Below are 13,792 nucleotides of genomic sequence, written 5' to 3'. Positions count from 1 at the left end.
AACTGCATAGGGAATTGATACCCTAGGTGAAAACCTGTCTATCAATTTGGCGCCGTTGCCATTTGGTTAATTTCATTTTGCTACGTTTAGGATTTCAGCACTTGCTAGATCAAGTTCGTTTGTTTATATTTAGTTCGGAAACTAACTTGTGTGCTTTTACATTGTTTGTTTTGAATCTCAGGTACAACCCGAGCACCAACCCGACCCGTCACTCGATCACCTGGATCGAGTTGATCCTCGTGTACACCCTCGGATACCTACCTATGCATGCAAACACGATCCATAGGTAGCTAGAACCTGAGTCCTTTCATTGACAACATCGACAGACCTCACCTACTCAGACAACAACAAGTTCAACCGGAACCAGCAATCATTAAGGAGACGATGAATAATCAGAACGGTCCACCAGCTCCTCAAGCAAGGACCAATGTAGGAGCAGGAGACGCTCCATCTACTCACACTCAAAGGACTGGCATTGTGCCACTAGCTGTGCAGAACAACAATTTTGGGATCAAGAGTAGTCTCATCCAGATGATACAGAGCAATAAGTTTCATGGATTGCCAATGGAGGACCCACTGGATCATCTGGATGAATTTGATAGGCTCTGTAGCCTCACTAAGATCAATGGAGTCAGTGAAGATGGATTCAAGCTCAGGCTTTTCCCATTCTCTTTGGGAGACAAAACACACATCTGGGAGAAATCGCTCCCTAAGGAGTCCATCACCACTTGGGAAGCGTGCAAGAAGGCATTCCTAGCAAAATTCTTCTCCAACTCTAGAACCGCAAGGGTGCGAAATGACATTTCCGGCTTTGTACAGAAGAACAATGAAACGTTCAATGAAGCTTGGGAACGTTTCAAGGGATACACTACTCGATGTCCACATCACGGCTTCAGTAATGCTTCATTGCTAAGCACACTATACAGAGGAGTGGTTCCCAAGATATGGATGTTGCTTGACACCGCAAGTCATGGTAACTTCTCAACAAGGATGTCGATGAAGGTTGGGACCTAGTTGAGAACTTGGCTCAATCTGATGGCAACTACAATGAGAAATATGATTGCTCTGTGCGATCTACAGGAGAGGAAGATGCCAAATACAAGAGGGACATGAAAGCCCTCAATGATAAGCTCGATCAGCTCCTCAACCAGCAGAAGCATGTTCATGCTATATCAGAGGAAGAGCAGTTTCAACAACAAGATGGGGAGACTATGCAGCTAGAGGATGTTAACTACATCAACAACCAAGGAGGTTACAACAGAGGGTACAACAACTTCAAGCCGAATCTGAATTTGTCTTATCGGAACCCGAATGTTGCGAATCCTCAGGACCAAACTTACCCATCTGCAGTTCAAGGGAACCAGGTCCAACAGAAGCCTTTTGTCCAGTACAACCAAGGTTATGCACCTAAGCAGTAGTACTCAGGAACATACAACCAACAACCTGCATTCCAACAACAACAAGGTCCACCAAACAAATCACAAGAAGCTGAGTTACGCGGTCTCATTCAGCAAATGATTCAGAATCAGGCTACAGCTTCTATGGACATCGCGAAACGGTTCACAGAGATGAGCAACAAGATTGACTCATGATAAAATGATCTCAATGCCAAGTACGAATCACTCAACACAAAAGTTCGATACCTGGAAGGCCACCACAACAACCAACCAGCCCCAAAGATCAACCAACTCCCAGGTAAGGCTGTTCAAAACCCCAAGGATTATGCGACTGCTAAAGCCATCTTCCTTGATGATGACTATGAGGATTACCTCACTGGGGACAGTGATGATCAAGATGGGGAGGATGTGGAACACCCAATGAAAAATGAGGCCAAGCACTATATATCCGAGTATGAACCCGAGCCTTCAACCGAAGAGACTGATCGAGTTGATGATCGAGCACTGGTTCAAGAATCAGAAACTGAAGAACAACCCGAAGTGGAACCTGATGACCTACACGATGGTGTTGATCGGATGATGCATCGAGTAGATGTTGAAAAGATAGATCAGCCTCAACCACCTGCAACAAAGGAAGGGGAGTTAGAGGAAAGGTTCAATGCTGCACTTGACATCCAGCTGGAGGCACTTGCAGAGCGAATGGCTAAGCGTAAAGCACCACCACCTAAGCTCTTGCCCCCACACAAGCTTCAGAAAGAAGCTGCCAAGGAAGCAGCTCGATTGGAAAATGAGGTTAAGGAAGCTGTCAAGGAGATTGGTTTTGAGATTCTGAGAAGTGGAGTATGCTTGGATCCTGATTTGTGGATTGAGGAAAAACTTGAAGACCCTGGCTCTTTCACTTTGTCGTGTTTGATAGGACTTCGGATCTTCAAGAACTGTTTGTGTGACCTTGGAGCTTCAGTTAGCATAATGCCGCTGTCGGTTGCCAACAAGATGGGATTCACTGATTTTAAACCAAGTAAATTGTATTTGATTTTGGCTGATAGAACAGTGAGGCATCCGATTGGTATCCTGGAAAATCTGCCTCTCAGGATTGGAAGATTGGAAGTGCCTACCGACTTCATGATCCTCGATATGGATAAGGAACCAGATGATCCACTGATTCTAGGGAGATATTCTTGGCAACAGTTGGTGCTGTGATGGTGAGCATTTCAAGATGGAGTTTGATGTGAAGAAAGGGATTAAGAGGCCAACCATTGATGGTCAAGCTTTCTCTACAAAGACCAAACAAAGGAAGGTGCAACATCTTGAAGAGGTCAACACCACATTTGCCTTAGAACCTAGACAAAACCTGGAAAATCTGTTGAACCAGCCTGCTACAGTGGAGAGGATTCCAGAACCTTTTCCACATAGACCCCATGCTTAAGGAGCATGAAGAGTCAAGCTTAGTGACTTTAAACAAGCTCACTTGGGAGGAAGTCCCAAAGGTATCTTTTAAATTTTAGTTTATTTGTTTTATTTATTTTTTCTCTTTTTGCAAATATAAAAAAAAAATAAAAAAAGGGAAAATTGAAAAGAGGAAAATTGGGGAACCCGAGGGTCCACCCGACACAGTACTCGACGCGCCTGATCGTGTCCCAGCTTGGGTGGCGAGTGGAGTCCAAATTCCACAAGGAAGCCCACTCTCGGTGAAGCCCACCACCCTAACCCTAGCCTATTTAAGGGGTTTCAAGACTCTTCTCCCTCATCACCACCGATAAGTCTCTCCTATACTCTAAAGCTTTTTATTTTCTATAAGTTTATAATTAATTTATAAAAATAAAATATATAAAATATTTATATATACTTATGAAGAGCTTTTAAATATAAAAGGGTGAAAAAAGAATGCTTTAAAATTTGTTTTGTTTTAAAGCATGAATTTGACGCTTTAAATAAATAAGGAAAACAAGGAAGAGAAAAAAAAAGTGACTTTTAAAACTTTAAAAAAATTAAAAGCCAAAAAAGCCTGATTGGCAAAAAATGGCTGTCATGGCTTTAAAAAAATTTAAAGTCAAAAAATGGCTGTCATGACTATAAAAAATTTTAAAGTCTTAAAAGTAGGCTACCAATCAGGGTCATTATCAATAATACTTGAGCGCGCCAGGTTATATATCAACTATAACACCTGGGACCTGACCATCAGATCATATCTATAAGTTGAATATAGACCACCATACAATTAAATATACGGCCGTTTCGTCATCACCACCAACTATAGTCACTATCGTAATGGTAGTACGGTATTACTTAGCAAGATCGAGCTAATAGATCTTGGCGTTAGAGATATTGGTATTGTAATACGGCCGTTCATATACATCGAAATGAAATTCATATACTATCGTTGGCATCTTTAACCTAACTCTTGTGCTTCAAGAAAACATGCTATTGTAGTAGGGTAATAGAAAATGAACTCAATCAATCTTCTTCTTCCACATTACAAACCACATAACACATGAAAAGAGAGATTCTCCCCCAATAGTATGGAAGAGGGAAGCCAAGAGCTTAGTTTTTGACTAAAAGTGTTTAGAAACTGTTTTTAGCATAAGCGGCCACTTTTGTGGTTAAATCGAATGGTTCGTAACAGGTATTACTAGAAAGTACGTCATGATTTAACTGAAATGTTCGTCTAAATGTTCATGAATATTTGGTCAATATTCTAATAAGGAATTTACGGATCTTCGGATGAACAGACTAATTTTAAATGAATGAGAGATCTATATTTACAAGCAATATTATTGTTAGTTTCATGTCAAACATAAATAGTTCAAAATTTCAGAAACTATAAAATAAAAAACCTCGTGATACTGCGTCACACTAAATCTGGAGGACATAGACGTTTTCCATTTAATTCATGCCAAATAATAATTGAGGTTAGCAGCCGCAGCTGACATAACTGATAGGCTCTGCATTTCCATGACGGGTCATGCCATGTAAACGACTTGTTCGGTTGGTCATTTGGCATAATGATCCATTTGAATGGTGCATCTGAATACCAAATGATTAAATGAATAAGGCAACAAAAAAAAAAGATTATTTGCATATTGTATTTGAATGAAAATGTGTTTGTTTGGTTTAGTTTTATTTTGAACAAAAAAAAAAGTTTAGTTTTATTATCATCTAGATGATTTTGATTTAAAAAATGACTAAACACCCATGTTTTAATCTAATTTTAAAATTTTCATTTTAACTATATTATTTTCAGTCATTGATCTAAAATATATTTACGACTAAATAATTTTTGAAATATTATTTTTGACATTATAAATTTTAATTTCATGAAATATTTTTTTTGATTTTGGCGAAAATGTGATTTTGTAATTTTGACCGCAAAAACATTATTTTGCCGTTTTAACATATTTTTTTGATTTTGTGGTTTTTACGGAAAAATATTATTTTAACTTTGGGAGAAATACATTTTGCAGTTTTGACAAAAAAAAAAATACGATATTGCAAGATAATTATAAAAATATCATTTATAATTTTGAAGAGAAATGAATCATTAAAATAATAAGAATATGTTTCTCATTTGTTATTTTTGATCAAAAGTCATGGCAAAAACGTACCAGGAAAGACAGATAATGTGAATCACTAATCCCTGTCAGTAAAAACCCAACAACTATCTCTGAGTCCACCTCCAGCTCAAATTTTCGAATATTCTTCCCCCATGCAGTAAAGCACATGATATACACCCCAAAACTCTGCCAAAGGAGCTGAGCATATCCCAATCTTTAGTGCAAAACCGCCACACCACGCTCATGCATTATCACGCAGACACCACATGCAGTAACCAAACCGGGATTACCATGAGATGCCTCATCTGTATTGAGCTTCATCCAATCTTGTCCCGGGCGTATCCAAGCTCTCAATCCGATCAGCCCTTCCTTGCCCCTCACGAGTAAGCGAGTGTGCCTTACTAACTTCATGAGCCAAATCTCTAACAAAATGAATTATATCCCAACACCTACTATACTCACCAAAAACACTTCCGCATCGCTATTTCCAGCTCCACCACAAACCCATGACAAACAAAGTCCACCAATCACACCCTTCTCACTGATCCGCATATTCTCATACACGCACTCCAGCAACGAACTATTGAAAAACCTCTGTCTCAGACGTATCAGCACAACACGCCTCCATAGACCAGCAATAGATGGGCAATCCCTTAACACATGCAGAGTCGTTTCCACTCCTCCCTTACATATCTGGCAAATATTTGTGTCACTCAAATGTCTGTGGTATCTGTAGAATTAGATATCAAACAAACTTGAATTTTCTTGATTCTCCAACTAGAGTATTTATACAAGAGACTCTATACACATGATAGACTTTAGACCCAAAAATATAGGACAACTAGGCCTTATCAATTAGAAGAAGATAAACACAACACATTATACAAGTTTATCCGCAATACTCCCCCCTCACGGTGGAGTGTGAAGCTCACGAACGCCCAACGTGAACAGGATGTAGTGAAACTGATCGCGACTAAGCGCCTTCGTAAAGATATAGGTGAGCTGCTCAGTCGTACGAACATGTTGTGTGACAATAACGCCATCACGAACCGCATCACGAACGGCATGACAATCATTTTCAATGTGCTTGGTGGGCTCATGAAAAACAGGATTCGTAGCAATGTAAATAGCAGCTTTACTATCGCAAAACAGATGAGTCGGTGGTTGATACCTAATTCCTTTAACAACTTGCGAAGCCACTTAATCTCCTTAAGAGCAAAAGACATAGCCCGATACTCGGCCTCTGCGGAAGAATAAAAAACATCTTCTGCTTCTTGTTTTCCACGAAACAGGGGAACCACCAAGCAAGATAACATAGGCACTAAGCAAACGAGGTGTAAGCGGACATGAACTCCAATCCAAATCACAATAAACCTCAATGGTCAAATCAGAAGATGAGTGAATCAAAATGCCATGTCAAGGCGAGCCACTTAAGTAATAAACCACCTGTAAGGCTGCCTCCATGTGAGCTTCTCGTGGTGTCTGCATAAACTGAGCCAAGACATGGACAGAGTAGCTTAACTCAGGCCGTGTATGTAACAAATACAACAATCGACCTACTAAACGCCGGTACGACTTGGGATTCTGGAGTAGAGGACCATCATCGGTATCAAGATGATGATTATGTTCCAAAGGAGTAAACACAGATCGGGAATGAAGGTCTCCACTGTCAGCAACAATATCAAGAGCGTACTTACGCTGTGTCAAAATGAAACCATCAGACCCATGACTTACTTCAAGACCAAGGAAATACTTCAGTTTGCCCAAGTCTTTCATGGAGAAACAACGACTAAGATAATCCTTAAACTTTTGAAGGATGTTTCCATCATCCCCACAAATGATGAGATTATCAACACATATCAACACACGAAGCTCTATATTATTTCGAGTATAAGAGAAGAGTGAGTAATCTTCATACTACTGGAAGAAGCCAAAACGTAAAAGAGAATCAGATAACTTCTTGAACCAACACCGAGGAGCCTGTTTGAGTCCATACAAGTATTTACTGAGACGCCAAACCTTTCTTGGATGAGAATGACGGAAACCCGGAGGAAGTTTCATATAGACCTCCTCATCAAGATCCCCATGTAAGAATGCATTGTGAACATCCATCTGATAAACCTCCCAATTCTTTGCCGCAACAAGACGAAGAAGAGTGCGGACTGTTGTCATACGAACAACAGGAGCAAAAGTCTCTTTGTAATCCTCCCCCTCAATCTGATTATTACCAAGAGCAACAAGTCTAGCCTTGTAACGTTCCATAGAACCATCGGCATTATACTTTGTCTTATAAATCCACTGACAACCAATAGCAATTTTATTAGGTGGAAGATCAATCAACTCCCCTGTTTTGTTGATTTCAAGAGCATCAACCTCCTTAGACATTGCATCATTCCATACCTTGATCTTACCAGCCTCTTTAAAATGTTTAGGCTCATTATTGTCAGTGATAGCCGCAAGATAAACACGATGAGCTGGAGTAAACTTATCATCAGAAACAAAATCTGTGAAAGGAGACAAAGAAATACCTGGGACCGAAACCAAAGACAATGAAGAGGAGTCGGGAAGAGCATTTGAGGATGATGGTGTGTAATTAACGTTATAAAAGATGTAATCATTAAGCCGAGCAGGAGGCTTAGAAGAACGCTGACTTTGATGTTGTAGAGGAGGAGTAGGCACAGCCGGTAATGGAGCAGACACAGTCTGGACATCAAGAAGAGGGCTAGAAGAAACAACCGTAGCCGGAACTAGTCTGGACATCAAGAGGAGGGCTAGAAGAAACAACCGTAGCCGAAACTAGCGGAGGAGAAAAAACAGTGGAAGGTGCATCAGCGGGAACCACTGGCTCTATAACAACGAAAACAAAGTTAGAAGAAGCAGTATCTACAGCAACACTTAAATCAGTCAGCAAAGAACTGTCAATAGCAACCTCTTGTACATTAGAAACCAGAGCACTCGGAACAGAGCTCCCCCTTGCATCCGAAGTAGAAACCAACCAATCATCATCAATAGACGGTGGAGAATCCGTCACAAGAGGCAACGAAGAAACTGGAGACGCATAAGGAAAAACATCCTCCTGAAAAATCACATCCCGGGACACAAGAAACTCATTCCTCTCAATATCAAAGACCTTCCAACCTTTCTTGCCAGAAAAATATCTCACAAAAACGCACAAACGACTACGATGGCCAAATTTATCTTTGTCTCGACCAAGGCAATGAACGTAGCATGTAGAACCAAGAACACAAAGCTGATCATAGGTAGGTTTGAAACCGTGAAGCAACTCAAAGGGACTGCGACCAGAATGAAGAGAAGACGGCGTACGATTGATCAAGTATGCCGCAGTAAGAATGGCTTCTCCCCAAAACTTGATAGGCAAGCTTGCCTGAAATAACAACGCTCTAGCAACATTGAGTATGTGTCGATGCTTTCTTTCAACACGCCCATTCTGCTGCGGTGTGCCAACACATGACATTTGATGAACAATACCATTAGTACAAAAATGAGAAGAAAGACAAATGAACTATGTCCCATTATCAGTTTGAACCACCATGACAGTTTTACCAAACTGTTTCTCCGTGTATTGCATGAAATTTGTAAGAACACGTTGTACTTCAGACTTCTCAAGTAAGAGAAACATCCATACCGCGCGGGAGAAGTCATCAACAATTGTCAAAAAATATACTGCACCACAAGAAGAAGGAACGCGATATGTTCCCCAAACGTCACAATGAATCATTGAGAAAAAATCTGTTGTTTATTAAGACTATCCGGAAAAACTGCTCTTGTTTGTTTAGCTCTAAAACACACGTCACAAGACGTAGAGCTAATAGATGACGAAGAACGAGAAAACAAAGGTAAAGCCGAAAGAACAGAAAAAACTAGGATGTCCTAAACGCTGATGCCACAGGGCATGATCAGTTGCCGCACTTGCCATATGGATCTTTTTTGTAGCAACATCCATTAGATAATACACACCATCACGCTCTTCACCGCTTATAATCAAAGTCATCAAAAATCAGTCCTGCTAAACACAAAGAGTGTCAGAAAACGTGGCTAGACACTTTGTTTGTTTCAGAATCTTAGAAACAGAGATCAATGTGCAGTTGAGTGAAGGCACAAAAAGAACATTTGTCAACTTGACATCCTTGGAGAGTGGAAAAGCTCCCATGCTTATAGCAAAAGCTTTACTGCCATCAGCAAATCCAACCGGACTTGGTGGAATAGAGACCACATTGGTCAACAAAGAAAGAGTCCCTGTCATGTGATGAGATGCTCCAGTATCGAAAATAACATTGCCAAATTTAATCTTACCAGACAACTTGTCGGATTATCAGTAGCAGCAGTGCCATTGTTGTATTTTTCTTGAAGGAACTGAGTAAAAGCCTTCAACTATTCTTATGTAAATTCAGGAAAGGCAGATGATTTGGAGCTACTAGCGTGTGCAGCAACAGGATGACCACTTCCGCGACCGCCGACATTGTAGTCAGTACCGCGACCTCTTCCTCAGCCACCAGAACCACGACCAGCATTGCTCTTCTCAGACCTCTGCGTCCACCAGTCCGGAAAGTCGACGAGCTGCCAACAATCTTGTTTCTCATGACCACTACGACCACAATGAGAGCAAGAGAAACGAGATTTACCCATGACAGATTCTGGTTTGTTTCCACTGGAAGCATCGGACCAAGCGAGAAAACCAACTGCTTCCTCTCGTTGTTCACAAAGACGAGTGGAAGACAACCGTTGTTCCTCTCGAACTACTCTTTTATACACTTCTCCAAGAGAAGGAAGAGGATCCATGGCAATAAGAGTAGCACAAAGATCCCCAAATCTGGACTCATCAAGACCCAAAACAAATTGATGAATCTTTTCTTCCTCTCTTTCTTTTGCTGGTGCAGATGTAGCTCCACAGGTGCACAAACCACACGAGCAGACAGTGAAAGGGTTGTAAATTTGGTATTCTTCCCACAGAGTAGACAACTTGCCGTAGTAATCAACAACAGCTTGTCCTTCTTGTCGACATGTGCTGAGCTGACTCTTGATTTGATGAATACGAACCTTATTCCCAACCGAGAACCTCTGTTTCAAGTCTAACCAAAGTTGATGAGCGTTCGCGATAAAGGTCACAGTAGATTTAACCTTTGGTTCAATTGATGTCCTTATCCACCCGACGATCATAGAATTCACCGCCAACCAATTCCCCAAATTGGGATCATCACCAGCTGGTTTAGGAATCGACCCGTTGATGAAACCAACTTTGCGTTTGGCTTGGAGTGCATTTAACATCTCCGTTGCCCATTCATTATAGTTTTCACCATTCAACATCACCGACGAGATCATGGAACCAGGATTGTCGGAGCTAGACAAAGTGTAAGGAGACACCACCGGAGTCACTGACTGTTGACTATCGTTCTTCTTTGTTGCAGAAGAAACATCTTCTATCGAAGACATGATTACTTGTCACACAAGAAAGAAAATAAATTTTTAAGAAAGAAGAGATCGAAACTATCGATCGAACAAAGAAGTTTCAAAGAATTTAGAAAGATTTTTGTGATCTTAGCTCTGATACCATATAGAATTAGATATCAAACCAACTTGAATTTTATTGATTCTCCAACTAGAGTATTTATACAAGAGACTCTATACACATGATAGACTTTAGACCCGAAAATATAGGACAACTAGGCCTTATCAATTAGAAGAAGATAAACACAACACATTATACAAGTTTATCTGCAATAGTATCTTTCCGCATTCGTCATGATAGCTTGATGTGACACCAACCATAAAAAAAAAAAAAAAAAAAAAAAAAATTGACCCTCTCTGGTGCAATGACTCTCCATATATGAGCATAAAAGGCATACATATTCAGTCGAGGACAGGAATACTCAACTAACAGCGAATATGCAGACGTCATTGTGAACTTACCATCGGCTGTCTCCCCCCAAGCCAATCTATCCCGCTCACCAGACCCAGTATCAACCACCATTGCTGCCAGCTCCAGTTGAATATGTGGGGACAAGTAAGGTGACAGTCTCTCCAACGACCAACCAGACTCATCACTCCAAAAATCCTTTACTCGCAGCTCCTTTAACTGAGTATGTTTATCTATGTATAATAGAACTTAAAAAATTATTTTTAAAAACGATAATTTAGCTTTTAAAATTATTTTGAAAATAATAATTTGATCTTTAGAGTCTTTACCAAGACTCTAAAGATCAAATTTTACAGAATAATCATGCACTTATGTCCAACATATACACAAGTCAGTTTAGTCACCACCGGAAACTTTTGATAATTAACGAACTTCTGATATATATATATACGGACCCTATAAGGTTATATAGATGAATATGTTAGTGGTTTTTCGTACTACAAAGTACACATATCTAGACATTGGTAGTATCTCAAGAGAAAACCATGGCATAACAAACATTTTTCACTAATGTATTAGGAGTTTAGGACCTTCTCATCTTAGTAACAAGAGAAACCTCCTTATATGGATGTATCTTCTCAGCTGCTCTACGCAATGGTTGATCGACTGGTGATCCATGGACCTTAAAATTTTGATGTCTTGTTCGTAACTCTGCCTCTTCTTTCTTTCCAGCATGTGACTCCATGTCATTAGGCATTGTAAGCTGAAGATCTTCGATCTCAAACAGATTCTCAGTCAATTCTTGAGCTGCTGATCTCACTCTCGCTGATCTCCTTCGTGACTGCCTCCTGTAACATAACGATAATTAAGACACTACAAAGCATAGTGAAACATGAATTCAAAGGGTTAAAGTGAAAACCGTACCTTTTGGTTTCAGATTTCACTTTTTCTGCCTCAATTTTGTGTGCAGTAGATGCTCCTAAGGCTATTGATAAAACCATCAATGAATATATAAGATCAATCAGTAGTAACAATAGTTATAGGGTAAACAAGAAGATGATGAGATATATATACATACATTTGCTTCTGATAAATCGCCTTCTGTTTGGTACAAAAGGTCTCGGTGACGGTGAGTCTTCGTCGGTTATATCTAACACATTCTCACTTGTTAGTACATTTCTCTGTTGTGTGTTTTCGCCTCTCTGGTTTGAAAGTGTGAATTAATATCGTCAATGCACATCCAAAAAAAAACTTGAACAAAAAATAAGTGAAACAGCAAAACATGTTCAAACCTCTAGTTCACAACATTTATACTTTAAGAGAGCATCTTTGCAAGTAACCTCGTGGTGCAATGCTTTCACCTGAAAAATTATCTAATCTTAGACAAAGCAACTCTAAAAACATATATAAGACCAGAGAGAGTTTATGGTTTCATTTCACCTTGGTTCTGGCTAAAATGATCTCCTGCAAACAAATTTTTTCTCTGATGAGACTCTATATCGACGAGAAAATCAAGAAAACGAAGGGGACAAGGAATCTTACGCCTAAGAATTGGGAATTTGATTGAGCAAGGCTCCAATTCTGAACTTGCAATTTCTGTATGCCTTCACGTAGATTCCGCAATTCGTATCTACTTAGCTCAATTGTTTTACTTTCATAGTTAAAGAGAATAAAATTTTGTTGGTTTTTCATTACATAAACAAGTTACCAAAAATGAAGTTACATAGAACAAATCAACAAAAAGATACTCTCTTTCCTCAAGAAGCTTAACCAATGTTATATTCTCCTGTCAAAAACAAATTCAGTAAATGAAAATTTTTATATTAAAAAATGATAGAGAATTTAAAGTATGCAAGGATGAGAAAGTAACCTTCATTAGCCGGTTTACATGTTCACGCGATTCGGAACACGTATTAAGCTCTTCGTGAGACTCAGAGTTAGTGATATCAGAGAGACTCTGCCTCATCTTGTAACGAAATGGTGATCTTTTCATCATCCTCTCAGTTCTTGATACGTAATTTCATAAAACTAAAGAACACAACAAGAGTTGTAGTCTGACGGAGACTCAAGTTTCAAAATTGAAACAAATGCCAGAAAGTAAATAAAGGAAGACACGTTTTGTTTGTTCAAAACAAAGAAGAAGATTCTTTTTTTGAAAATTGCGAGAGAGAAAAAAAAAGAGAAAAGCTGAGAGGGAAACGAAGACGAGAGCCAAAAGAAAAAATATATATTCAAAAAGAAGAGAAAGTGGTTTTTGAAAAAGTTGGTTTGGAGTGAGGTTCGTTGTGGGTTGTGGCAACGGCTCTCCGAAGCAAAAAAGACCTGAAGAGTTTAGTTACCCTCTGGCAGTATAGTAAGACCTTAAATAGTATCAATCAATTTTAAGTTTTAACTGGTGAACTCTGATTCTGTATTTCTGAATGATTTGGAAACAATATGAATATAAATTGCAGTAAACATTAGTCGTACCCAAAGCGTCTGTAGTCCAACGGTTAGGATAATTGCCTTCCAAGCAATAGACCCGGGTTCGACTCCCGGCAGACGCATTTTTCTTTTTGATTTTTAATAGGCTGATTAGTGTATGGGCCGAGGCAGGCTCTACAAGGCCCTTTTGTGGCATATTTCTTTTTTCTCCTCTCTTTTTTTTGGTTTCTGTATGTTCTTTTCTTATTCAACCAGAAGAAAAAGGTTATTGATTAGAGAAACGTTTTACAATGCTTTTTTTTTCTTCTTCTTTTTCATCGAAATTAACTTATATTGATCAAGAATCACAACAAAATAGTTAACAGATCCAATGCGGCCAATTCAATCACTCTGAGAAAAAAAAAAAACTTTACACAACTTTTTCTACCTAATACAAGACCTAATTGATTCATTATAAGAGCATTTAGTAAAAGAGAAACAGATATATTTAAATTATCATACCAGTTATTTCAATATACTGTCATTTGTTTTTGAAGGCGATAAGG

The 13,792-nt window shown here is 39.3% G+C and overlaps 2 protein-coding genes and 2 non-coding genes across 4 annotated transcripts; 1 reads left to right on the top strand and 3 right to left on the bottom strand.

Moving 5' to 3' along the window:
• Positions 1 to 786: 786 nt before the first annotated feature.
• On the bottom strand, positions 787 to 893 carry LOC147938273 (small nucleolar RNA R71). Its single transcript, XR_015567559.1, has one exon. It is a non-coding gene; the product is annotated as a small nucleolar RNA R71 (small nucleolar RNA).
• Positions 894 to 9,454: 8,561 nt separating this feature from the next.
• LOC147938272 (uncharacterized) lies at positions 9,455 to 10,399 on the bottom strand. The gene has a single exon (XM_087465556.1). The coding sequence runs from the start codon at positions 10,397 to 10,399 to the stop codon at positions 9,455 to 9,457; it is 945 nt and encodes a 314-aa protein (XP_087321682.1).
• An 844-nt stretch (positions 10,400 to 11,243) lies between these two features.
• Positions 11,244 to 13,029, bottom strand: LOC104710963 (uncharacterized). The gene is made up of 8 exons (XM_010427624.3): positions 12,694 to 13,029; positions 12,572 to 12,609; positions 12,366 to 12,474; positions 12,264 to 12,287; positions 12,116 to 12,184; positions 11,902 to 12,025; positions 11,748 to 11,808; positions 11,244 to 11,671 (listed from the first exon to the last, which is right to left on the bottom strand). The coding sequence occupies exons 1-8, from the start codon at positions 12,817 to 12,819 to the stop codon at positions 11,407 to 11,409; spliced, it is 816 nt and encodes a 271-aa protein (XP_010425926.1). The 5' UTR covers positions 12,820 to 13,029; the 3' UTR covers positions 11,244 to 11,406.
• A 268-nt stretch (positions 13,030 to 13,297) lies between these two features.
• TRNAG-UCC (transfer RNA glycine (anticodon UCC)) lies at positions 13,298 to 13,369 on the top strand. Its single transcript has one exon. It is a non-coding gene; the product is annotated as a tRNA-Gly (tRNA).
• The last annotated feature ends 423 nt before the right edge of the window (positions 13,370 to 13,792 follow it).

The sequence above is a fragment of the Camelina sativa genome, chromosome 9, assembly GCF_030686135.1.
Source record: "Camelina sativa cultivar CO46 ecotype springtype chromosome 9, ASM3068613v1".
Taxonomy (NCBI): Eukaryota; Viridiplantae; Streptophyta; class Magnoliopsida; order Brassicales; family Brassicaceae; genus Camelina; species Camelina sativa.
Note: the sequence above shows the minus strand (reverse complement) of the source record. Positions and strands in the feature narration are given on the sequence as shown.

What these genes read in the sequence shown, in the direction of transcription:
- LOC147938272 (XM_087465556.1), bottom strand. Translation starts at nt 10,399, where the DNA reads ATGTCTTCGATAGAAGATGTTTCTTCTGCAACAAAGAAGAACGATAGT.
- LOC104710963 (XM_010427624.3), bottom strand. Translation starts at nt 12,819, where the DNA reads ATGATGAAAAGATCACCATTTCGTTACAAGATGAGGCAGAGTCTCTCT. An exon ending in ATAAATGTTGTGAACTAGAG is followed by an intron (nt 12,026 to 12,115) that starts GTTTGAACATGT and finishes CTTTCAAACCAG; the next exon opens with AGAGGCGAAAACACACAACA. An exon ending in GTGAAATCTGAAACCAAAAG is followed by an intron (nt 11,672 to 11,747) that starts GTACGGTTTTCA and finishes GTTATGTTACAG; the next exon opens with GAGGCAGTCACGAAGGAGAT.